We start from the raw sequence: 26,900 nt of genomic DNA, 5'->3' as shown, positions 1-26,900 counted from the left end.
GCTCGGTGCTAGAATTCACCTTAAGCGTCAAGTTGCTTGCTCTCAAGTGAGCAGGTGTCAGCTGGTTTATGGAAGTCACCCACAGCAGCTCGAACCGAACCCCCCTGTCGTGCTATGTTTTTTTTAGCTTAACAAGTGTGTCTGTGTGTTTTCTGTTTTCCCCACAGGTAGACAAGGTGTGTGGCCTGACGACCCGAGCGCCGACCGGCATGCAGCCTAACGGACCGGAGGTCACAACCCCCAGTGGGAGTTCGACAACTCCGCTTCCTTCTGCTGCCCCTTTCAAACCTCTGCCTGAGCAATGGCTGGGGCAGCTGGCCCATTTGAGAAGGTAACACAAAAAATGAGCACGATTTTTGGATTGGATTGGATGAGCATTTATTAGTCTCACAGTGGAGAAATTGATATTTCACAGCAGCAAAGTTATGGAAGGCAGAGGAAAGGAAAAAGTACAAAAACAAAATACCGGAGCTGTTGGAAAGGCAGCCATTCTCGCGGCGCCATCTTGAAGTCAAAAGAACCCCAAAAAAACTCAATAATAAATAATATGACACAACACAAAAGACACAGACAGTCCTTTCGTCCTAAGCACTTTCTCCACCATCTTTGTTGTATGAAGCAGTTGTAGATGAAAGAGGAGAGGATCATAGCGTCCTTTTCACCAGTGGATCAAGGAAAAGAAATTGAAAGACAATTTTGAATGATTTAATAAGAATTCACAGTTAACACCAGTCCGTGATTCAGATAGATTTAGGCCAGCAGAGAAGGCTTTGCAGGCCTTGACAGTCCACCACTGCCATTTGTAGTTGGATGAAGTACTATATCCTATAAAAGTTGCACGCGTTGTGTATCCGTCATTGAAATGGAGAACCGTTTGTCCCAGCATTCAATGATTTATTCCCCACAGAAGTTGAAGCGTTGTTTGTCTTTACCGGAATGTCACACGCCATTTCTCATTCCCCGAGAAACAACTGTTTGAAAGCACACGGCCATCTTTTTTCATCCTCCACGACATTAAACTCTTGCATGCCCTCCACCTGGCCTTTGAGGCGGCCCTCCCACGGCCGCAGCAGCTGGCACCGCTCTGCCGGTTCTATGGGCAGTGTGGGTAAGCTCCAAGTTAACAAACCAACTATTTCCTGTTTACCCAGACAGCCATACCACCGAATCTTAACACCAGCTGGCCTCAATTGAAATAGTAAGACACACACATTCTGCCTGACCTTGTCCTAAACCATGAATCACTGCGCTGATGCCAGCCAAACTGACAGGTTTAACCTGGCAATGCCACTATCATTCACGGCAACGCAATCCAGAGCTCCTCCGTCGGCTTCCAAACCTGACCAGAGCGTGTGGTAGCAAGGCTTGTGTTCCATTTCATTGGGATGAAATAGGAATAATTCCCAACGCGCAATTGAACAGTGCACATTTTGCCCTAAGTAAAATCAGATGTCACAACCCGGAATCCGCTTCAAGGAGGTCGTCACATGACCAAAAGGGATGGTTAACGGATGTCATTGTGTTTGCGCATGTGCATGGGTGTCTTTTTTTCCTCCTCACCATGTCGTGTCATGATTGTTTCTGTTTTCTGTTTCTCACCCAACCTTTTTTTTACTTCCCCTTGCATCCTACTTGCTTGCATCAATTTCACCCGGACTTCAACTCCCATCAATCCCCAGCTCGCCCCTACTGAAACCTTCCAAGAACAATAAACATAGTCTGAGAACACTCTCTAGGTAAGCATGCACCCAGGAAATTTGTCATACACCTTTTTATATTTGGTTTGGGATGGGGTACATTTGCATTTAAGGTTTTTAATGTCTTCAAAACTTTGGCAGATTGTCTACTAGTTCTGTCTACCGTTAGCGTGTATACAGACGCTCCCCAACTTACGAACATTAAAGTTACAACTAACGGTACAGTATGTCGTAAAATGTTCGGACAGAGATGCTAGAAGTTAGATTTTGTATTTTCCGGCTGAGCTCTCTCGGTTGGCTGCGTAGAGTATGTGGGCGGGGAGGAAATCCCAGTTGACGCTCCAGGAGGACGCGATGCATAACAAAATGTAATGGCAGCTTCAGTAATGGCTTACTGAAGACATAAGGATGTATATCGTCGTACTACAGTAGGTGTGAATTTATTTTACAACTGTTAGAGCGTCTGTGTTTTATACTTTCCCGTTCAGTGTTTGACTTCAACACACATTCCATACAAAATATAGCACTGAAGCAACTTACGACCAAAATCATCTTACGAACGACCACTCGGAACGTATGTAGTTCGTAACGTGGGGAGCGTCCTAATGGACACAATGGGCAGGTGTGGTCACTATAGACTGCCTTGTTGTCAGTTGTGTGTGCACACGTCACAGAGAGCGGAAGAAGGGGAAATAAATCAAATTTGTTTTCTTCATAATGGCGCGTTCATTTTAGAGTGCCTCGTTGTCATTCACCCGAGCTGTCATAGTTATTATTCCAGCCACTTGAGCAACATATACAGTAAAGTCTCGTTATATCGATATCGGATATATCGATAGTCCCGGTTATATCAACACTATTTCTATGCACGCACAGAGAAAATTACATGCAAACAGGGTCGGATATATCGATAGTCCCGGTTATATCGATATTTTTTCGGACTCCCTTGAATATCGATATAACGAGACTTTACTGTATCTTCATAGCTCCGACATATAATCTGTAGGAATAAAACACTACAGTGGATAATGTCACCTTTTTTGTTCAGGCTGTGTAAGAAGTATTTGGGCATAGGCATCACCCCACCGCATTCAGTGGACATGTTGAAGAACAGAGGCAACGTCTATATTTGTCGTTATATTGAAATTTCATATGAAACACTTTATTTGAATATTTTCTTTTTTTTATCATTCAATTGTTGTACAGTTTTTAATAAAATACTTTACCGGGTTTTCAAGCGCAAAGTCCAGTCATGGTATTATGTCAAATATATCTTTATAGCTGCTTATTGGTACAAGTCTTCCTTATGTAGCCCACAGTATCAAAGTTATTTCTTCAGAAGTTAACAAGCCATTTCGATTAAAAGCAAAATGGCAACAATCAAGAAGAAGTCCACTTGGCTTCAAAGGCAAACTTTCATGGGTCTAAAGTTAAAATGAAACAAGTGAGGTCTTTGAGGACTGTCCGCCATCCATCTTTGCTCCATTGTCAGGTCACTTAGCAACCAGTAGAGGGCAAAGTCAGGCTTCGACGGTGACAGTTGCTGTGCAATACACCCCAGCTCACATAGAGAGAGATTTAGGTGGGTGGTGGTGGGTGAGGTCATGTAACTGCCATAAAATTCCCCACTTTCCATTGACCCTTTTGAGGAGACGCATCAATAATTGCAACAGTCGTCTTTGACGGACAAGTTGAGCCTTTTATCACTCGTCTTAATTGTCCTCTTTGTTTGCTTAAAAGGATTGCGGTGAATTTCATGACGTCACTACAGACAAACAGGTCTTCCAAAAGGATCAGGTCTGGAACGAGACATGTTCGACTAGGTTTCAACTCCCCCCTAAAGAAATTACACGGAATGTAACATTAAGCGATTAGAAATAATTATTCATTATTAGGTGAGCTCTTTAGAGATGTGCGCTAAATTTCACTTGGACATTTCCCAAATCGTAGTTCAGGTGGCTTTGTTCACGAAAGACACTAAAATTCACATGCATGCAGATGGTAGTGCATTTCTCAAATACTCTCACTCACAGTCTTGCATCTTCTCAGGGACTTCCTGATGTATCTGCAACGGTACAAGTCTTTCTATTCGGCACTCCCAGAGATGCTTTGTGAAGGGGAGAACGTGGTGGATGATGCCACATGCTGGAGTGGAGATGAGGTGGTTGAGAGGTAAGATCCCCAAATGATACACGGAGCAGAAATGTACACACAGAGCTTGACGTCATCAAATTATCATTTAGTAGTGCGATTATTAAAAAATATCATTTATCCATCTATCCATGTATTTATCCAGATAGATAGATATGGAGAGAGACGGGGACATATGGGGAGAGAAGGGGAGACAGGTCTATCTGGAGATAGGTAGTCTGGTCTACCTGAAGAGCTAGATTGATAGATAGATGATGATGATTATTTTTTCCTTAAGAGAAGTAAACAAAAGTAACCGCACTGAATAGTTGTACTCGTCACATCTCTCAAATTTGAATTCTATTACATAATCATCTTTTGTAGCTCATTGTAATGTGATGTATTCTTGGACTGGAAAATAAATATGAGACCATTATGCCAACTTCAGTGGTTTTCAAAGCCATCTTCTCTTCCGCAAACCAGATGATATGTGCCAACTGCGTATTGAGTAGACCACCCAAAGTACAGTTGGCAGCTACCGCGTCAGTGCCGGCTTTATGAATAGGAACATATGACTGTGCAGAGAACAGACTGAATGTCCATTTTGCACTTTCAACAACAGCACTAACGCATTTAACGGTGGGTTATCACGCACTCCCCCCGGGTTTGAACCATATATTTTATTGTGGTGTCGAATCATCTTAGGGCGAATAAGAACCCTACTGAGATATTTGGTACCACACTAAAACCCACCAAATCGGCTTTGTGGTGAGAAGCTAAAGTGAGAGGGAAAAGAACCAAATATGGGCGTTAAAAGCATTCACGTTGTGATGCCCCCGCGTGCCTCACTGTGCCCCTGATGAGGGCGGCATGGCACGTTGACGGGTGAGAGGGGAGACCTGGCAGCATAAAGACCTATTGTGGAGGCCCAAGAGTGGGCCACAGCCCTGCCATGGGGACCCTCAAAGGCTTTTTGGTGAACAAAAGACCTTCCTATGAGGCTGCATGGGAAAGACTTTTTAGCTGCCGCTCCAGCTGACTGTCCGCAACGTGCTTGGGAAAGTCAGATGAGACCCTCGGAAAGACAGGGTTTGAATGAAAAATGGCTAATTGGATCATCTGTGTATGCTTCATTGCTTAAAATGGACCTTTGCGTCTCCAAGGACATGTCGGGCTTTCCCCACAAATACAATAAACACGCACGCAGTCAATCACCACTGGGTTCATATTCGACTCAACAGCTGGAGGGGGCGTTTGTTTCGTGCGATTGCATCGCGCTCGTGCAAGCCACGCAAATGCGCACGCTGGCACGCTCAAAGCACATTAAAGGCAACGTGGATCGACATTCCCTTCCTCTTTATTCCGCCTCTGATGACAGGAGGGGGAAGGACGGTGAGCGGTCATAAAACATCCAAACGTAAAGTACGAGCTGGCATGCATTCAGAGATCTCGGGAACACACGTGTGAACAATTTGCGCCGTCGATCCGGAAAGATAAGCTCAACCGAAATGACCACACTACTTGGAGATATGATATGAGTTATGATATGATATTCGCTGCCGTTTCTGAATTTTATCGGGAATTGAAAAGTGTGACGTGGAGCACCGTTCCCGAATTTGTTTTGTTTTTTTCTTGTGGGGGTAGGGGGTTCCGATTAAGCGCGAGTCAGACCTCTGGCAATGTTTTTCCCTTCCACAATGCCCAGGTTAGCGCTTTGTTACAGCTTCAGCTATTGTTAAAGCGCTATATAAATCGCTGTGTATGTATTGTATTGTATTGTATTTTGTACAGCCGTCCCCCTTTTAAGCTCAGATAACTCCAGACCCAGATAATTTAGGAATTAACATTTTTTTCTGATGAGTGTCTAAGGTTTCTTTCACTGAATTGAATGTTTGTTGTCCTAAAACTCAATATTCTGGAGTGGACGCATCGTCTGACAGTGAATGAGTTAAAAGCAATGACGTTGATAGCATCAATAGTCATTGGGAAAATCTGCAAAAACGACAATCTTAAAATCATAGAACAAATTTTACCCAATGTCAATTAAACAACAGCAAAAATAACACTAAAATCATAATGTTAAAGCGCTATATAAATCCATGAATTGTATTGTATTTTGTACAGCCACCCCCATTTCAAGCTCAGATAACTCCAGACCCATATAACTTTTTTTCTGATGAAAGACGAGAGTTAAATGTGTCTTACGCTGCATTGAATGTTTATGTTGACCTGAAACTCAATGTTCTGTGGGTCCTGCAATTTGAGTGACAATGGCCAAAACCCTAGCACTGGAGTGGGCACATTTTTGCACATCGTCTGGCAGTGAATGAGTTAAGTGCAATAGTGGTGTTGTGAAAAAGCTGCCTTCTAGAAACTGCCTTCTTTCCACTGTTTTCCGTAGTTTATTCTGGGATCTGTGATTTGCCACGATATCAAAGGTACAGCCATGGTAACAAACAGTAAAAAAAATCAAAATGGTCCAGAAGGCCCAGCCTTCTGGCGCCTGGCCGCCCCTCCACACACTCTGCCTTTAAATTACTTAATTAAATGATGTGAACTAGGAAGGAGTTGACGCTCAGACTTGATGCGGGTGACGTCACAGAAATCGGGTGAGATGGAAACAAAATGCAGAGTGATACCTTGGCTTACGAAGTTAATTGGTTCCCAGAAAGTGTGTGTATTCCAAACATTAATTTCCCATAGGAAACTATTAAAATGAGAATAATCAATTCCCAGGTCCCAATAAAACATAATTTTCCACAAAATAAGCCTTAAAACTACCCACAATACACCTTATTTTATGTATAATAATGTGCTATGGTATTGTAATTAAAGAAATAAACTGTACTATATAATAAAGTCATTTTATTTACCTTTATGATGGTCGTTGCTGGCTTGATGGAATGGATAGCTTTTTGCATAGTGTCTGTGGCTTGTACATCTTTGAAGTTGTGATATTGCAACAGCAACATATGCAGGCAGACACACTAGAAACTTCATTAATAGCTGGTTCCCTTGCTTGTAGGTTCTCTTCAAATTATACAAATGGCTTATGCGGGTTAGTTGTGAACCCTGATTGATGGGATTTTAGTCTTGCAGTCTACACTCTTGCTTTGAACTATCAATAAAGTTGAAACGAGTCCAAATTTCATTGTTTTCTATCCATGTTCTCACCTTTTCACTTTTTTTTCATTTTTGTTTTTTTTTTTGTTTCAAGCTCTGTCGTCTCCCTTTCGTGTGTGTGTGTGCGCGTGTTTCTGTTTCTGCAACCCCTCCCCCCGCTGACTGCTGCGTTTGTCTCATCCGTCCTCTACCACGGATCTTGACCAATCACATGCGGCTTTAACCGAAGAATGGGGGCCGGGAATGGCGGGGAAAAAAAAAGCCGGCTGCCATTTTCAAGCCCTTGTTCGGAGCTCAAAGAACCGGCTCGTTCGCAAACGATACATGACTCATTGTGGCGCTCCGTGTGTTTCCTGAGAAATAGTTTGTATGCCAAGATTATATTCTCGCAAATTTAAGGTTCGTAAGGCGAAAAGTTCGTTAGTTAAAGCGTTCGTAAGCCGAGGTATCACTGTAATGCTGTTTGAAACTTGCAAAATCCCGCCCGGAGAATTATTTTTTTATTGTTGCTAGCCAACAAACCCCGCCTCATTACCTGATTACATTTGCATTTATGATATAAATAAGATCAAGATACAATTAATGTCGGTGGAAAAAAATCTCTTAAAGTGTGAATTTTGATCACATGATTTTTAATGCATATATACAAGAATCTTGCCTAAAATTTAACATTCAAGGACGGCATCAAAATGCAGAACAAGAAGAGAACTTACTCTCAGTCGAGACCACCATGGATTTACATTTTCATAGATTTTTATTTCTGTAAGAACAATTTCCATTCTGGTTTTTCAATATTTTTAAACATTTTGGAAGACTTTCTCCGACTGAGATTTTTGTCGTTTTTTGTGTCATCACTGGTCTAAATGAAGCACTTCAACTAACTTCAGTCCCAAAGATCCACAAGTTGCCGAGGCAATAGTGTGCGGAAAATCCTACTGGACACTCCGAACCCTGCCCACCACCTTTTCCAGCGACTCTCCTCAGGCAGGCGCTAACAATCCATCATACATTTAAACATCTTCTTCCCCCGTCGCCATTAACTCTCGAAACAGTAATCCAAATCTAACTGTGTTGTGCCTCTTTGCAATTTTTCCTATGATGATACTAGTGCAACATGTTCTACCGGAGACAAATTCCTTGTGTGTTCTACATACTTGGCAATACTGATTCTGATTCTGAAAACCAATGAAGGTGAGAGCCTTTTTTGTGAACAATACCGTATAGATTCCAAATAACATATATCAGCAAACGTTGACATGCAACTATGCGGGCGTTCACTGTTACGGCAAGCGCTCCAATCATTCAAACTGATTTCAGAGGTTACAAGAATGTGTGTGGGTGAGTAATGGTTGCGTGTGCACTCCATTGTTATTGAAAAGATGGATGAGCGCACAGTCATGGCCATATTTCACAAACAGCCTGATTCCAATGTTTGGCTTGGTTGTGGACGATGGACCACAGACGGTGTAAGAGCTCCTGAATGCCTTGCATTTTTATACATTTATGACAATCCATTTGTTTTGGATTCTTGACATCTGGAATTCATTCCAAGGACGCGGCGAGGGGTTGGGGGAGAGTGTTCCACCAGGCACACACACCCCCGTTCGCCCTGGAGTCTCTGCTCTGCTCATTTTTCCCTCATTTGTCCAGTCCAATCAGTCCGTCGTCTAATTGTCCCACCTGCCTCCCGAGCAAAAGGGGCTTGCTATGAATGTGTGTTGTGGCAGAAAATGCTCTGTCTTCGGATCAAAGTTGAAGTTGTTCCATGACAATACTGGAAACCCAATACACCTCAAATTATTTTGCCCAATTGAGGTGAATGAAAATCTAATTCTTATTTTTTTCGCAGGGAGTTGGTAAAAACTCCTCACCAGCTGCTGTAAATTATTTGAGAGATAATATGCCTGGGACTGCTATTTTAACAGTCCAAAAATTTATTTAGCCCTTAATCACAAAAATAAAAAAAATATTTTGCTCTTAATCACAAAATTAGTGTATGCCCTCTCCCCCTCTCACCACGATGGGGTGCAGAGCTTTCAGCCGCTCCGCTCCCAAACTCTGGAACTCACTTCCACCCAACATCCGTAATTTTGACTCCCTTCCTACTTTCAAATCTCACCTCAAAACCCACCTGTTTAAATTCGCGTTCATGGTCTAGTTTAATCTGCTATTTTATTATTTATTGTTTTATTCATGGTTTTATTGTTTCATGTATTGTTTTTATTGTAGTGTCCTTGGGTGTTCAGAAGGGCGCTTGTAAATTAAATGTATTATTATTATTAAAAGTGTCTCTGATTTACAAGACCACAATTGGGAAATACTTAACGACATCCCCTCTTCTCAGGAAAAAATGAAACTTTGAGAAGGAACCGCATATGGGTACAATCCCCTTTCTAGGATGACAAGGTTTCGGTCTTTGGCCTTTTTTTCCTCCGTTCTACTGCATATGTTCTAGATGGCCTCCATTTAGCTCGTGCAGTTGTCCATGACGTTTTTACAGGCTGAATTGGTAATGGCTATCATCTCATCTCCTCCTCCTGATGGCTTTCTTATGTTCTGTGATTGAAGAAAAGGTTTCTTCAGCCGTCATCTATACTTCTTTGAAGGCGTCGGACGTTTTGCTTTTTATCCAAGATGCTATCATGGAAGATGCTTCGTCAGCGAACGTCCAAGACCTTAAAGAAGTACAGATGACGGCTGAAGAAACCTTTTCATCGATGGACCACTCCTTTACGACTGAGACCGTACACAGACGTATTGTGTTCTTTGATTGGTCAAAGAAAAAAATATGGGGGGCTTATGTCCGGGCAATGGGGTGCCCACTCAAAATCAGTCTTCATCGAAGAATCTGGCGCAGAAGTGACAGTCACCAAGGAGCAGTATGTGGAGGTCCTCAACACCTTCAAGATTGAAATCCAGACTATCTACCCGTCGCTCATGAGCAAGTTCTGGTTCTAGCAAGACGGAGCAAGTTTTCACACCTCAAACATGTCCAGAGATTGGCTGAAAGAGAACTTCGGAGGCCGAGTGATCAGTCTCAAGACTGATTTTGAGTGGGCATCCCATAGCCTGGATTTAAGCCCCATCGATTTTTTTTCTTTGGGGCTATTTTAAGGACAAAAATGATAAAAATCCTGGCACTGGAGTGGACATATTTTTGCAAATCGCCTGGCAGTGAATGACTTAAAGATGCTCTTTGCTGACAAATTAACAATCAATGGAATGATTTGAAACTGATGTGCAACCGATTTTGGGTTTGAGTAGATTTTACCTGACATCACACACAACGTATGTGCGAATGGGAATGCAGACATCGCGGCAATCAGGCCAAATGTTGCTATTTCCACTGCCTTACCGTTAAAGTCAAATTGTCGGAAATATTAGCCTGATGGTGTATTTTGTGGTGTGTTCACACATTTCTTGCCAGCTGTTTTAGAGCATTTGGACTGACCCTTCAAGACACAGAATATTCTTTGTGACAATATAAGCACCAAACGTACCAAATGAAAACACAGAAGACGAGCTGTTTTCCTTTCTTGAGTCATCTGCAGGAAAATCTGGGTTGTTTCGCCAAAACTATCCGTTTCTGATCTTGAAGTGGAGAAAATAATGTTTGGGGTGTGAAAAGTAACATCTCAAATAGCACGGTGACTCACACTGTCATATATGTTGTATTTATCGAGAGATAATATTAGTATGAAATGGCACATTTACAACGCTGACAATTTTTCGGACAACATAAACATTAAATTCAGCTTCTTTCATCAGAAAAAAAATGTGTCCACTCCAGTGCCAGGGTTGTTGGTCATTTTCACTCAAATTGCAGGACCCACACAATATTGAGTTTTAGGACTTCATAAACATTCAAGAAACCTTAGACTCTCTTCTTACATCAGAAAAAAAGTTAATTCCCAAGTTATATGGGTCTGGAGTTATCTGAGCTTGAAATGCGGCGGCTGTACAAAATACTATACCAAAAAAGTAATTGTGTCATACCCTCTTAAAAGGAGCTCATTTTGAAGTGAATCATAAATGCACCAAGTCAATACAAATCAGGGTTGTTTAAATTGAGCCGTTTTATAGATCAAAATCAGAATAAAAACATCAATAAGTCAGTCTTTATCTTTTTCGCAAAATTTTGAAACAGGACTGTTTCGGGAATTCGGGAATGGCAGCGAATGAGTTAATAACGGAATACATTTTTATGTGCTTGCGCAAGTCAAGTATAGTTTTTGGTCATGTTACGGCAATGCATGACAAGTTTGGTTCCTGGGAACCAAACAATGGCCTTCTCATAAGCTATTCTGATGGTTTTTGTCCTTTATTCAGTGGCGTGATAAGCCCCAAAGTGTGTCAAAGCACCTCCACACACACGATGCAGACACAAGACAATGACACACACAAACAGCCAGGCCTCTGTTGCTCAAGCTTCCTCCTATAACTGACCCACATCTCTCATTTTTCCTCTCTCGTCCATCAATTATCTCTCACGATCCTCCCATTGCATCCACCGGGTCCTCACGCATACTTCCGTTCCTCTTCCTGTTTCTCATCATTTCCTGCATTGAGTGCCATGTCATGCCTTGGATGTGCTTCCTCTCCACTAAGCCTATTGTGGCACTTAATGAGATTACATCAAGCCATCCATAAATTGGGCACGTCGCAGAAACGAGACACGTGACCAGTTTCATTAAAAAGTTGCAAAAGAAAACCTTAAAGTAGGTGGCACGCTTTACAAACGTATAACACCATCAAGGTCGGTCATAAATTTTCACTGGGGAGTGCTGAAAAGGAATAAAGCCGCTTTACTGATTGAGTGCAACGGAGGATGAAACAGGCAAACATGTTGTACTTGTAAAGGAGCTTTTAGTAACTTTACGATTGATTGAGAGGACACTAAAAACATTCACAATCCAATTTTAGAGAAAAACTGAGGACATTCACCGACTCCATTACATTTTATATACAATTTTGATTAATAATAATAACAATAATAATAGCTTTTAAAGCTCCCAAGGACACTTTACAGTCACAGACAAGTTTAGATACAATAATAAATGAAATACACTTCTAAATAGAAACGAGATACATAGAAAATGCAATTTTAAATAGGTGGGTTTTGAGATGAGATTTGAAAATTGTGTTTAACTCATTCACTGCCAGACCATGTGCAAAAATGTGTCCACTCCAGTGCCAGGGTTTTTGTCATTGTCACTCAAATTCCAGGACCCATAGAATATTGAGTTTTCCAGATTACATGAACATTCAATGCAGCGTAAGGAACCTTAGACTATTTTCTTTTGTCAGAAAATAGTTAATTATACGGGGTTGGAGTTATCTGAACTTGAAATGGGGGTGGCTGTGCAAAATACAGTACAATACATACTGCATTTATTCCAGTACAACGCGGAAAACTTTCTACCTAAAAAAGAACTGAAAGTTTGGGTGCGTGTTATAAACGAGGCCTGGGGAAAAAAAATCTCATCTGTATTTAATGCTTTATCCCTTCCAGGCGGGGGCAGCATTTCCATGGCTATTTTCCATACCTACAGCTGTTATTAAGGTGCCCTTCAGTTTCAATTCTCAGAAAGACCCGGATCACACGCATTCCTTTATTTATTTATTTTTGATGACCATTTCTTTAACTACACTTCATTTCCTTTCCTCGCCTCGCCCACACTGAAACGCGAGTTAAGCAGTGCGGTTTTGCACAATTGCCAATATCCAGAGTTTCGATTTAATGTTATTCAATTTTAATTGATATACATGTACATTACATTGTCAATACATGATTATCATGGACGCATGTGTTGTCACTTACATTGCTGGGTCTGACCGGAAAAAAATACAGATTTTTAATTGAAAATTAGGGGTGCGCGTTATACACGTGTGCGCGCTATACTCAAATAAATACGGTACATATTGGTTTATATAGCGCTTTAACAACAGCTGAAGTTGGAACAAAGTGCTAACATGGTAAAAAGAGAATTGCTGCCCCCTTGTGGAAAAGAAAAAAAACATGGCCTGAGGTCTGACCAGAGCTTTATCGGCACGCAAGCATAAAAAAAAAAAAAAACGGAACAAATTCGGGAATAGGCGTCCGCGTCATATTTTCAATTCCCGAAATTCGGGAATTGCAGTGAATGAGTTAAAATGAAAAACACAACTTTTGAAGTTTAAAATGGGGGCAGCTGTACAAAATACAATAAAAAATATCATTGTGTCATACCCTCTTAAAAAGGAGCTCATTTTGGAGTGAATCATAAACGCACCAAGTCAATACAATCAGAATCAGAATCAGAATCAGAATCATCTTTATTGCCAAGTATGTAGAACACACAAGGAATTTGTTTCCGGTAGAACACGCTGCACTAGTATCGTCGCCAAAAAAAAAAAAACTGCTAAGTGGCACTATACAGTTCCATTTTCCAAATCAGGGTTGTTCTTCAAATTGAACCGTTTCATAGATCAGAATCAGGATAAAAACATGAATAAGTCTTTATATTTTTCGCAAAATTCCGAAATCGGACTGTTCAAAATACTCTTCTGATTTTCTGGTGTGGACTGCAAATGTCCCCATTGTGGGACGAATAAAGGTTTTCTGATTCTGATTGTGATCAAGCATTGCCCAAAGCAGGCGTCTTCCGTTTGCATATTGGTGTGACGGCACGTCAATATCCGTGTGATATTTTGCATCAGGGTGAGAATATGGACAAGGGTGTTTGAAGGGAGAGACATGGTAGCTACTTGAATGACAGACAACTATGGAAGAATCAAGACAAAGCTAACACAACCTCACGCTGTGCAAACAACAAAAATACAGTAACGCCCGGTGGAGGGTGTTTGTGCGAATGTTCCTGTGATCTGCGCACTGTCTGCATTGGTAACCTGAAACCGCGGGGAAAACGTTCTTAGAATTCCGCGTGGGTTTGGGTGTCACGGCTAGCTCACTGAAGCCTTCTGGAATGGTCCTGGGAATGTGGCCTTTGTATGGAATAGTGACGGATTGGAAAGGAAAGTCCCCACATGGACATTTGTTCACAGTTGATACAGACGCTCCCCTACTTACGAACATTTGAGTTACGAACAACGGTACATACGAACATTTTTGTAGTAACTTATGTAGTATTCTCTCCAGTTGTACATGTACATATCTTTATACGTAGTGCATATATTTTATTAAATGTTTATTTTTCAGTACAAACCAGCACAGGGGACTACAAGCCTTAAACATACTTATATAAACCTTAAACATACGTATATAAACCTTAAACATACATTCCACACAAAATATAACACTGAAGCAAGTTATGAACGAATTCACCTTATGAACGACCGGTCGGAACGTATCTCGTTCGTCAGCATCTGTACAGAGTGTTCTCTGGTGCAAAGAGCACGGGGTGGTTGCATCATCTCCCCGTGGTTGTGTGGATTTTCTCTGGGTATTTCGGTTTTCTCCCACATTCCAAAAAACGTGCATGGGAGGCTGATTGAACACTCGAAAATTTAGAGTGTTCAATTCAAATTATTTAGAGTCTAAATCGTGAGCGTGGATGGTTGACAACCAGTTCAGGGTGTCACCCTTCCTAATTCAGACCTTCTGTCTCATGTGTGAATTGTTTTTTTTTTTTTTCAGGCGTGATGGTTTATAAGATATTAATTTTAAGGCATGGGATTTGGCTCGAGGAGTCAGATATTTATTTATTTATTTATTTATTTATTTGTTTATTTGTTTTTTTTACCTTTTTACTTGTTTTTATTTGTTTATTTGTTTGTTTACATATTTACTTATTTTTATTTATTTAGTTATGTGTTTATTTGTTTTTTTTCAAATCTCACCTCATGTTTTCATGGTCTAGTTTAATCTGCTATTTTCTTATTTATTGTTTTATTCATGGTTTTATTGTTTTATGCATTGTTGTTTTATTATTGTAAAGTGTCCTTGGGTGTTCAGAAATTTATTATATATATATATATATATATATATATATATATATATATATATATATATATATTATTGTTATTATTTTTTTTAATTTTTTTTGTGTATATTCACAGGATAAGTTAGATGGCTAACTAGATAGCTATATAGTTATATAGCTAATAGCTAGCTAGCTACCCAGCTAGACACTGTAGCTAATAAATTACAAATAGCAACTAGATAGCAAGTTAATTATGCTAAGGCGACTGTATAAGGCAAAGCCATTGGCTTTAAACACATTTAATTTAGATTTGACAGTAAACTTTTTTGTATTCTGTCTCACTCCTGGCATTGGACTTTGCTAATTGTAGGATGAAATGTTGACTGTTATTGTGTGTATGCTTAGAAGTTATCTAAAGCTTCTGGTTCCTGATGAAACCGTCTAAATGAATATGACCTGGTTGTCTATGTTTATATGTACCGTGTATGTCTGGCCTGTGCTCTTTATAGCAGCCAACGGAGACAGACCTTTGACCCCTTCACTCAGCAGCCTCACCATCTGCTGCTAGACATGTACAGTAAATGCCAGTTTGCTTTGTGTTTACCGTCAACGTGTACCGACATGAACGCTCGTGAAACACTTTTATAGGTACACCAGGACATTCCAACAGGGTCAAAAGCAGGAATCATTTAGCTATCTGGCTAGCTATCCAGCTGGCTAATTATTAACTATCTAGATGGCTAGCTATCTATGAGCCAGCTAGCTTGCTTTCTATCTGTTTGAGTTACTTCCGGGTTGAGCAAACGCTGGCGCGTGTGGCTGCCGCTGCTCACCCACAAAAGAACATATCCTCTGACTGTAAAGTGACCTTGAGAGTTTTGAAAGGTGCTTATACGTGACAATTATTGTTATCCAAAATCTGATATTTACAATTGATTTAAATTTGTATGGATTTGAAGGGTTTTATGTGGTTGTAAATGGTTTTAACCTTCATAAAACGAACATATTTATCTCATGTTACATATTTATATTTATCTTATATTACGTACATATATTTATCCTAAATTCTCTCATTATATTTCTTGGTTAGAAGCATGATATATAGCTTTGATTTTACATGACAAAGTAAATTTGCATTCATGTTGATATGGAAGGTCAAAAGTTGAAATTTCTTGGGTTTACTAACGGCGGTGCCGACTGAGAAGTTTTTCATTGTACAAGCTGTCTTTTGACCAATTTTGTGCTTTGACATGAGAGGACAAAAACATTGAAATACAAGTATTTAGCAGATAGGAAACATGTCTTTGGAGAAAAGGGGTTTTCAAGATATTTGTTGCTAAAACCATTTGAAGATTCATGTCAAAGTAAACTTCAAGTTGTGCATTTAAAGCAATCTTCGGGACTTAGCTTTGTTAGCTTCGTGCTAACACATGATTTGAAATGACAGATAGAGAGACAGACAGCCAGAAAGACAAACAGGTGGTGGGAGTACACTCGAGGATCATAGTGACCCCCCACACACCCACCTGTCTATACTCGAGGGCATAGTTGACTGTCCTGGCTTTGCCCCTGTCTATCGTTGTCTGCCTTCCATTTATCTAACAACTACCATTGCTACGTCGACAACTACACCCAAAACCTGAGCTGCACACGGCCTTTAATGTATGTCAACAGAGAACCAGATAAACCAAGCTCAAGAATATATTCAATATGTTGGTTCACGAAATATTACACCGAATGCTAACCAACGCGATGGAACTCTCATATTATTTTTAGCTATCTTTTCAAGGGTGGTCGTAATGTTGGGGATTGTTGTCGTCGTGCTGCAGGTGCATTGGATGATATTCTGTCATAGCTTCTCTTGTGGCTCTGTGCGGAGAGTAATGCCGCCCCCTAGTGGCTTGTTTTTCTTATTGAACCAATATTGCATCGTGACGGCGCATCTGAAATAACTGAAAGTTATACTTCAGTAAACTCTACCTGATTGATATTTTCAATTGTCAATATCTAGGACGATTTGACGAGTTTATAGTCCCATTGTTTGCCTGTTTATATATTTAAAATGGTGCAAGGGTATGTGCAAATTATATTCCTATTGATATTTATATACAGGTGACTCTCTCTCTCTCTCTCTCTCTCTCTCTCTCTCTCTCTCTCTCTCTCTCTCTCTCTCTCTCTCTCTCTCTCTCTCTCTCTCTCTCTCTCTCTCTCTCTCTCTCTCTCTCTCTCTCTCTCTCTCTCTCTCTCTCTCTCTCTCTCTCTCACCCATGTCCTCATTGAAGTTGTGAACCTTAAAAACAATAAGCAAATCCACTCGACCATCTGAGGGACAATGCGCCCTATTGGCCACAAGGGCGCAGTGTGGCAATGTATACCAATAGTCGAAACTTGACTCCACATCAACCGTAAGTATTAAATAAATGATTTTCTGGTTTTAATGGCCTTTCATGAAAGAATGTACCATGTTGTGTGTAGCTCTGTATTGCGTCACATAGCCTTGAATGGCAGTATCTGCTTTCGAAGATGAGACGAGGAGAATGTGTTTGATTGACTATGTGATTCAGATGTGGGCGAGATGAGTTTGTCGCCACGTGTGAGTCACTTTTAACCAAATGAATGCAGCTCTCAGCGGCCGCCTTAATTGTTTGAAAAATCGGTGTGTGTTCATTAGCCTTGAGGAACAAGGAAGTTCACCCACAGCTGACTGGTTACGATGGCAAGTAATGGCCGCCTGATGAGCCCGCACTCGATATTGGAGACACAGCTCGGCCTGTGGGATCATTACTAATGAACGGATGGAAAGCTGTCACACCAAACAACTCTGGGCTTCAAGCTTTCTCAGCGCGTGATTATGGCTAAGTGTACTTTGCCGCCATGATAAGTGAATCATTATTGATCTTATTCACCTATGGGCGCTCCTTTTTTTTGCTCCCCGGGGTTGCTTAGTGAGCATACCTCGACAGGATGGGACTTGGGCTCACCTGACAAGATAAATTACTTGTAATGGTGGTCCAAAAAATGTTTGTTTTTACACCACAAACATCGTCGTACTTAATTTAAAGCAGATTCTTTACTTACAGACAGTGTAGGTGTTCAAATAGCTGACATGTTTCGGCGACTACTTCCGCCTTCCTACATGTCAGCTATTTGAACACCTACACTGTCTGTAAGTAAAGAATCTGCTTAAAATTAGATATCAAGTAGACAGGATGAACTTAGTACAATGAAATGTTACTTGTTGAAATGAGTCCCAACATCTTGAACTTCCACGTGATAATCACCTACAAATTCAATTAAGAATTGCCAAAGGTGTAATGAAAAGACGGCAATGCTTTTGCTGTTCAAACAACAAATACTTTGTACGTAAATAGAATGGAACAATGAAATAACTGCAATTTTGTCTCACTCAACTTTATTTATAGAACGCTGAACAACAACCGTTGCTGCATACAAAATGCTGTGCGTGGAGTGAAATTTTGCTGATTTATTATATTTTTTCAACAAAATATCATAATGTATTTAAAATAATTTAGTGATAATACTCACCATTAATATGAATGTTTTCCCATTCCTTATGACTGCTCATTAGCTTGCATGCTTGCTTTCTGCTGTCTCGCCGAAATATATTGATGCTAACTTTAGCATGGGGCTTGTCAAAGTGCCACTGACATTCGACTGTTTCATCGATGATTTCATTGCTAATTACAATCACGGAAGAATCTGTTCTCTCCACAAAGGCGAATCTTTCGGTCCATTGAACCTGAAGTGTACAATATTCATCATTTTTTCTTCTTTTCACCATTTTATTCAAAAGGCGCCGTTTACCTGTTTCGACATCAACAGTCAAGATAGGTCAGTAGCATCCAATCGAAATTGCTCTCTCAGCCAGCTGCAGCCCTAATAGGAAATGAGCAGTGAAAAAGCGAGAATCATTTCTTTTATCTGCGAACCAGATGCAATCATCAAAAGAGCTATATATGGCTCGCGAGCCATAGATTTCCGGCCCCTGGTCTAAAATGTCCCCCCCAAGAAACCCTGTAACCTGAAAACATGATGAACCGTCCAATGTTCTAACCGCAGTACCTCAAATGGTTAAAATCCAACTTTGAGACTGGTTGCTTTAGGTATGGTACTCAGGTGCCCATGTCAGCTAGGTCTGAAGTATAAGGACCGCTTGGTATCAAACACCCGACCTTCTGTTTTCTTTAAATTGAAATTCAGTCCCACACGGGCCATGATTTAGACAAAATTAGCCTTCACGCCAAAGCGTCCTTTATTCTCAGGGGGATGTAGATCTTCCAGTCATGTTAATAGCAGTGCAATGAAATCCAATATATCTTCTGGATGAAAAACGATTAAAAAAACCGGGTACCCAAAACAGAACCCTGTGGATCACCAGACGACAATGGGATCTAGCAGCAATCAAGGCTTAACCGAAGGTTCAACAGCATAGTAATGAATTATAATTAGCCTCCTACCATTGAAATCTGAATCTGGAGTTTTATGGGTCTGCACAGCAGGATTTTTTTTTGGGGGGGAGGGGTAGATTTTCCCCTTTTGAAAGATGTGATCAGAGCTTCGGCCCAATTTACTCAAATAATATGGACATTTATTGGATCACCTTAACAACCTTTTAAAAGAAACACTGATGAGAAGATGAAATGAGATCCATCAAATTGAAAGCAGCTTCGTTCATACCTCACTGGAGCCGTAACCGCGCATTGCTCGGCCTTGGCTAAAATTGACTCTTTAAAACTGGAAAAACACAAAAGAGATTAACATTGCCGTCTGTAATTTCATCCGGTCCATACGTCCACAACCAGCCGTAAATCTTCTGTCAAATTCAAGTTGCTCCGTGCAGGTGTCTTCCCTCGGGTGATCTCGAGGACAAAGAAAGGCAAATTAATAATAAAGCTTCATTGATGTAAAGATCCAGCACAAAAATGTCTCCTCTTGGGAAAATTGCATAATCCTTCAGTTTGTGTAGTAACTAAAGCCAAAAATAACCATTGGTCGGCGTCTAGAATGATTTCTGATCACAGAAAGCGCCCCAACTAAATGTCAGGCGAGTCAGGTAATGATGAGTCATGCAAAAAAAAAAAAAGAGAGGCAACCATAGTCAGTCAGTCAGTGCAAGATCATCAAAACAACTTTCAATTGGCTTCAAAAACAACATACAGTAAAGTCTCGTTATATCGGTATCGGTTATATCGATAGTACCGCTTATTACGATACTACAGTAAAGTCTCGTTATATCGATATTGGATATATCGATAGTCCCGGTTATATCGATACTATTTCTATGCACGCACGGAGAAAATTACATGCAAACAGGGTCGGATATATCGATAGTCCCGGTTATATCGATATTTTTTCGGACTCCCTTGAATATCGATATAACGAGACTTTACTGTATTTCTATGAACACAAGGAGAAAAATTACATGCGCGCAGGATCGGATATATCGATAGTCCGGTTATATCGATATTTTTTCCGACTCCCGAGAATATCGATATAACAAGACTTTACTGTATGTGCGAAAGGGAGCTTCCGTGGTTCACGTTTGCAGTTGCCAACCGAACCCACTGTGCCTTTGCGCCTCTTCGGTTCTGACCTCGCTTCAGCCTGATTTATCACTCTATATAAACAGCTTTGCTAGGGCCGCCGCCAGGCTTCCAGTAACCTCAACAAAACTCAAACGGCTCCCTCGATTCGACTCCGAAAGTGAAGAACAAAAAGAATTTTTGAAGACTCGTTCCAACTGAGTCGACGTGGTATTTCCAAGTATCCTTTGGATCAGTGCCTCACTTGAGTGTGCGAATTGACAGCTGCGAATTACGCCTCTTAAAGCTTCAAAAGTATTTAATTAAGAGAAATAAAGAGAAATCAATTAATAATGTCATTTTTATTGGTGTTTTGCATTTGACTAAAAATATCAGCCTGCGTGTTTTGGGTATTTTAGATGCTATAAGACATTTTTCTGATGTCAGTTAGGAAACAAAATAATTGTCGGTTGTCTTTTAAGAATAAGAAGACATGATTCTAGAGACCACATTGAATGAATACAGACTGGCCTTGTTGACGATTAAATCCCTCGTGGACGGTTGGCGTTGATAAAACCTCGCAGGCGAAGCTCGATGATCAGTCAGGAGTGGATCCCCAAGTTCATCCGAGGCCACTGGAGACCTCTTCCTTTGCTACGCTTGCTCTTTTTTTAACTTTACATGTTTACTCATTCTCGAAAAGTGTTTTTTTTTTTTAATCCAGAGCTGCTTTGTTCTGCGCATATTGACGCAAATGCTTGAATCGCCTTGGGTGAGTTACCACAGTTCAGCGCCGAGGTCACCGTACATGGTGTCGGTGTCTCGAACGCTTCGGGCAGAAGGAAAAGCAAGTGGAGTGAACGCTTGCTTGCCGTTGCCAAAAGTGCATATTTACCATGCGTTGGGTCATGATGGTTCAATTTATGCGAAGCTTATAAACGAGCAAGCTGAATAATCACAATTAAAACGGGATTGTTATTGTTGCATGCAAAACCGAGGCGGCAAGAGTCCACAGAGAATAAAAATGGCGGCTTGTCAGAGATGTTTGTTCGGACACTGTGAACAAAGGCTCAAACACAGAAAGATTTTTTTTTTTACTGCCGGTAGGCGACGTATCCATTCATGACCGAATCCCAACTTCTGCAGTCCTTTGCCAAGCTATTTATTGAGAGTAATAATAATAGTAATACATTTCATTCATAAGAACCTTTCAAAACTGTCAAGGACACTTTTAAGTCACATATTTTTTTTTTGTGCGGGTGAGCAGCGGCAGCCATTCGCGCCAGCGTTCACTCTACCCTGAAGTATATGGAAATTTAAGTGATACATTAGTAAAACATTGTCTTCTTGATTTGAATATCACACCCCTGGACGTCCCAAGCACCAACAACCATAAAACAACAGAACATAGACATAGTAATGGATTGTCTTTCCATCATCTGATAGATTTGCAACCTGGTTTATGACCTCTTCCTGTGAAGGAGTTTACCAAGTCGTAAATTAGTCCAAGGCCAGATCTCCTACATGAAAATAACAGTTTAACAGGGATGTTTGTTCAACTCAGATTGACCCCAGATTTTCTGTGCTTCCATTGTGGGCCTTGCGTTCGGCCAACTAAGCATACGACAGCATGAAACTTTTAAATATAAGTACTTCTATTCTGTCTATTCTCTATCAGGGCTATGTTTGACACACAAAAGAAACGAAAAGAAAACAAGCATGCCAAATTCGAATGGTGTATATGGGCTTCAAAATCAAGATATATCCGCTTATTTCAAAAAGAAATGCGGACCCAATTCATTTCGATTATTTCGGCTCGGCTCCCCCGTCGAACGCATGAGTTGTCGCGTGTCAAAATGTCACAAGGGAAATGATTTCAGCAAACAAAAATGAAATTGGCAGGCCTGTGCACATTCTATTTGCATTCATGTCTAAATTGATCAAGAGCAATCTTTATTCTTTGCTCTTATGATTGTCTGGCTGCTGTCCGGAGGCGCCTCAAACGCGTGGTCATTCCTTTGAAAGAAAGAAAGAAAACCTAGAAAGCTACGAGTCCTCGTTTTAGCTCACTCATGAAACATTCCCAGTATTTCCTAAAAGGACAACCGACGCCTCCGGATAAGTTGTGTCCATAATTTGTAAAATAACTTCAAATGACTTCTACTGAGCATATTTTACAAAGATTCCATCGCATATAGCTATATTTTACGTTTTAAGACTAACACTGCATATTCAGGAAGTCCTGTTTTTGAGTTGGTGACGTCACGTCTGGAACGCCCCTGACCGAGAAAGCGACACAATGCATTTTTAGTACTTTGTTTGGTCTGAAAACATCGTGTTGATGGCGAAATTAGAAGGAAAACACAAATCACGCGATGGTGAATCGTTGTGTGTTGCACCAAGACTACTATTTGATACTAGTTGACACAAATTCCCAGCAGACAAATCAGCCCATTTCCAACGGAGCTTGGGTGCCATCTTGTGCGTTTTCTGGGAGCTACATTGGAGTCCAGACGCCTCAAAATGATTTTGGACTTCTTTAATCGATTGCCAACATTTATGTTTTCCTCTTCAGAACTCTTTGGATCATATTCATAACCGGATGAGTAACAAGAAAGCATCTTCTCCGAATCGGAAGCCATTGTTTTGATTCTTGAGCAAGGCAAGACGTCCTGGCGTGACGTCACAAACTTTATACAGCGCTTTAACGACAGCTGGAACAAAGCCCTTAACATGGACAACTATCATATACAAGAAAATCGAGCAGTCGCAAAGATAGGTGTCCGCTCCAGTGCCAGGGTTTGTGTCATTTTCACAAATTGGCAAATTTGTTCTAGGACCCACAGATTATTGAATTTTAGGACAACATAAAAGTGTGAGAAACCTGAGACTCTCTTCTTTCATCAGGAAAAAAAGAGTTAATTCCTAAATTATATGGGTCTGGAGTTATCTAAGCTTGAAATGAGGGTGGCTGTACAAAATGCAATACAATACATATATATTGATTTTTATAGCTCTTTAACAACAGCTGAAACTCCAGTGCCAGGGTTTTTGTTATTTTCACTACAGTTGCAGGACCCACAAAATATTTAGTTTTAGGACTACATAAACATTCAATATAGCGTTAGAAAGACTGTCTTCTTGCATCAGGAAAAAAAAGTTAATTCCTAAATTATATAGATCTGGAGTTATCTGAGTTTGAAATGAGGGTGGCTGTTCAAAATTCAATACAATACATACATATTGATTTATATAGCTCTTTAACACACATCCGAAACTGTGACAAAGTGCTAAAAGGGGCAAAAGGCAAAAGCTGCACCGTCATGGAAGGGAAAACATTGCCAAAGGCCACGGCTAGTGCTTTATCAGCACCCAAGCATGAAAAAAAAACAAAACCTGAGCAAATTCGGGAATGGCGCTCCACGACATATGTTCAATTCCTGAATACATTTGTGAATGGTCGTGAATGAGTTAATTGTTCCTCGCTTTCCAATCAATTTTCATACTTACTTCAGTGAAGTAATCCAAATGATTCAGTAAAAAGCAATCAACTATGAATCATGAATCATGGCTGCTTGTTTTTTAATAACCGTACTCTTACGTCATGTTCAGTTGACGGCAAGTGACAACATTAACTTTTTTTTTAATCTTATTGAAAATTTGCTGTTGGTGAGTGCTATCAAGGCCAAAGCTGTTTTTGCCTTTCACTTTTGCAATTCAACACAATTGAAATGCGTGACAGAAGAAAAAAAACAGAAAAAAGTAGACGAGGTTTGGCCCTTTTTTTGTGTGCATATTTTTATAGGCCCTTAAAAAGTGCTTGTTCAGCAATGAATGAGCGCAGACCTTATCAGGACATTGCTTAGATCACATGCCAGAGTTTTCTCAAGTTCAGCACTTTTATGATTGCTTGAGCTCCTATTCACGTTGATGCGTGTACTCCGCACAGCCTCCCAACCATAAACACACGCAGAAGAATGCACACACTTTTCATGCACTTCGTAATCACTTCGCATCATTCTCAACCTCACTCTGCCATCACTTGTCTCCATTGATTTGATTGCCTGCGCTGTTAAATCGCCAAATAAAGACAGTTTCATATCATGGTGTGAATCTTGCATTCATTTTCAGACAACGGTGCCGGATAAAATAAACAAGCAATTTAGAAATAAAAATGAAGGTCAAACTCTTGATTGCGGACACAATAAAAAGGAAAAAAAATGGCATTAATGTAAGGCACTGTTGTCAAAGTCAAGGCCTAGGGGCCAAATCTGGCCCGCCGAATCATTTTATTTGGCCCGCGAAAGCAAATTCAACTTGTGAAACCCCCCTTTGAAGTTTTACATGCTGTAATATTGATTTTTATGTCACTACTCACTTGTTTACTTACCATATTTTCCGGTGTATAAGGCGCATGAATGGAGTATTCTCAAACTTTTTTCCAAATATAAAGCTCACCGAACTATAAGGCGCACCTTCAATGAATGACAAAAGTTTTTCAAATACAGTAAAGTCTCGTTATATCGATATCGGATATATCGATAGTCCCGGTTATATCGATACTATTTCTATGCACGCACGGATAAAATTACATGCAAACAGGGTCGGATATATCGATAGTCCCGGTTATATCGATATTTTTTCGGACTCCCTTGAATATCGAAAAACTAGACTTTACTGTATAATATATATATATATATATATTTTTTTTTTCATATATAAGGCACACCACATTATAAGGTGCTACGGTAGAGTCTGGGGTTACGCACTACTTCTTCTACAGGGGGCGGCGGGGGTTGTGGCTGCTTACAGTAGTTGCGAGAACTGTTGTGGCTCAATATTACTTCACATATAAGGCACACCTGCGTATAAAGCGCAGGGTCATTTTTTGAAGAAAATGAATGCTTTTAGATGTGCCTTATACACCAGAAAATACGCTACATCATGCTATTCCTCTGTTGTAACAACAGTAAATTCTGGCCTGTAGTGGCTGAGCATTTAATCGGAAGAAATAATATGCAGTTATAAGAATAAGAACACCTTTATTCATCCCATAATGGAGAAATGTACATGTCCAGTCGACCGAGATCTATTAAAGCCTTGTAACATGAGAAAAGATTAGCATTAGCATCCTCTTCATTATCCGTCAACACGGATTGGTGATGTGACTCTTCTTTATTTCCCTTCCACAGTTACACGGGCAGAGTGGTCGGAAATGGTTTGCACGCTCAAAGACAGAATCCAGAAGTCAAAGTCCGGAGTCTGAACCCCTCCCTCGCTGAAGTGAAAGAGAAGCTTGAAAGCTTCAACCAGGTAAGATGATGACTTCACGCTAGTTATCAAGCATTTGCATATCACATTTTCCGTTGTTAAAAAACAACAACAACAAAAAACGAATGTCCCTGTGTGCATCCCGTGGTTTAATTCCAACTTTGAAAGAGTTTCCAGGTGTTTTAATAACATGTTTTGCGTTACCGTCATCCTGCCTTAAATACCGTAGATCGTGAATCTTTTGTTCGCATGATGAAGTGGATGAAACCCTCGGGCTCATCTCCCTGCCATGGCGATGTGTACCGTAAGTTAATGGCAGCAAAGCGCTCATATAAATAATGTAGGCATTGAAAGTTCCTTCCTACATGACACTGTTTATTTGGAAAAAAGCCATAATCACCACCATAAATTTCCCTCCAGGCTGTCACTTGACATTATCTCCGGATATTCACCCAGCTTAACCAACTGATCATCTCACGTGGGGGGTGAAATTCAGGGTTTTATGTATGCCGTTACATTATCTTCTCCAAAGTTTTTTTTCTTCACCAAACAGACTGACTCAAAGTATGAATGGCATGTACCTAAACTATTTCCACTTAATAAGGAAATTATTTTTAATAATACAGTAAAGTCTCGTTATATCGATATTCTCGGGAGTCGGAAAAATATCGATATATCCGATCCTACGGCATGTAAATTTTCTCATTGCGTTCATAGAAATACGTACTATCGTAATACGCAGTACTATCGATATAACCGATATCGATATAACGAGACTTTACTGTATATACTACTACTACTACTACTACTACTAATAATAATAATAATAATTGTTAGAATCATTATTAATGAAGCAGGACTCGAAAGTAAAAACAAAAATATTATTTCATCTGTCTAATCTTGGACAGGATGTGACCTCATGTGAAGGCGGACAGAATGTGACGTGATGACAGGAAGTCAGAGAAAATAAAACGATGTGAAAGGAAATAGAAAACATGTTTAAAATGTGTTTATATAGCGAATTGCCTTAACATATAATAATAATAATAATAATAATAAATACATTTTATTCGTAAGCGCCTTTCAAAGCTCTCAAGGACACTTCACAATCACAAAACAGGGACGTAAATAAAACCACAGATAAAATTTTAAAAGAACAACAGGTAAACTAGGTAAACTAACTCATTCACTGCCAGTCAATGTGCAAATAGGTG

The 26,900-nt window shown here is 40.2% G+C and overlaps 1 protein-coding gene across 3 annotated transcripts in view; it reads left to right on the top strand.

The window, feature by feature from the left end:
- LOC148891230 (glypican-5-like) overlaps window positions 1-26,900 on the top strand; it is a 96,872-nt gene that overhangs the window by 42,537 nt on the left and 27,435 nt on the right. For 2 of the 3 annotated variants that reach the window (XM_089008571.1, XM_089008572.1), the window contains 4 exons: window positions 168-331; window positions 1,680-1,736; window positions 3,747-3,869; window positions 25,608-25,728. In XM_089008571.1, the coding sequence (XP_088864697.1) occupies window positions 168-331; window positions 1,680-1,736; window positions 3,747-3,869; window positions 25,608-25,728 (465 nt within the window). The remainder of the gene's footprint in view (window positions 1-167; window positions 332-1,679; window positions 1,737-3,746; window positions 3,870-25,607; window positions 25,729-26,900) is intronic. The other variant, XM_089008573.1, reaches the window with a different exon arrangement.

This window comes from Hippocampus bargibanti, linkage group LG11 (genome assembly GCF_051943395.1).
Source record: "Hippocampus bargibanti isolate YZ-2025 linkage group LG11, ASM5194339v1, whole genome shotgun sequence".
NCBI lineage: Eukaryota > Metazoa > Chordata > Actinopteri > Syngnathiformes > Syngnathidae > Hippocampus > Hippocampus bargibanti.
The sequence above is the reverse complement of the archived record's forward strand: the minus strand, read 5'-3'. Positions and strand labels throughout refer to the sequence as shown.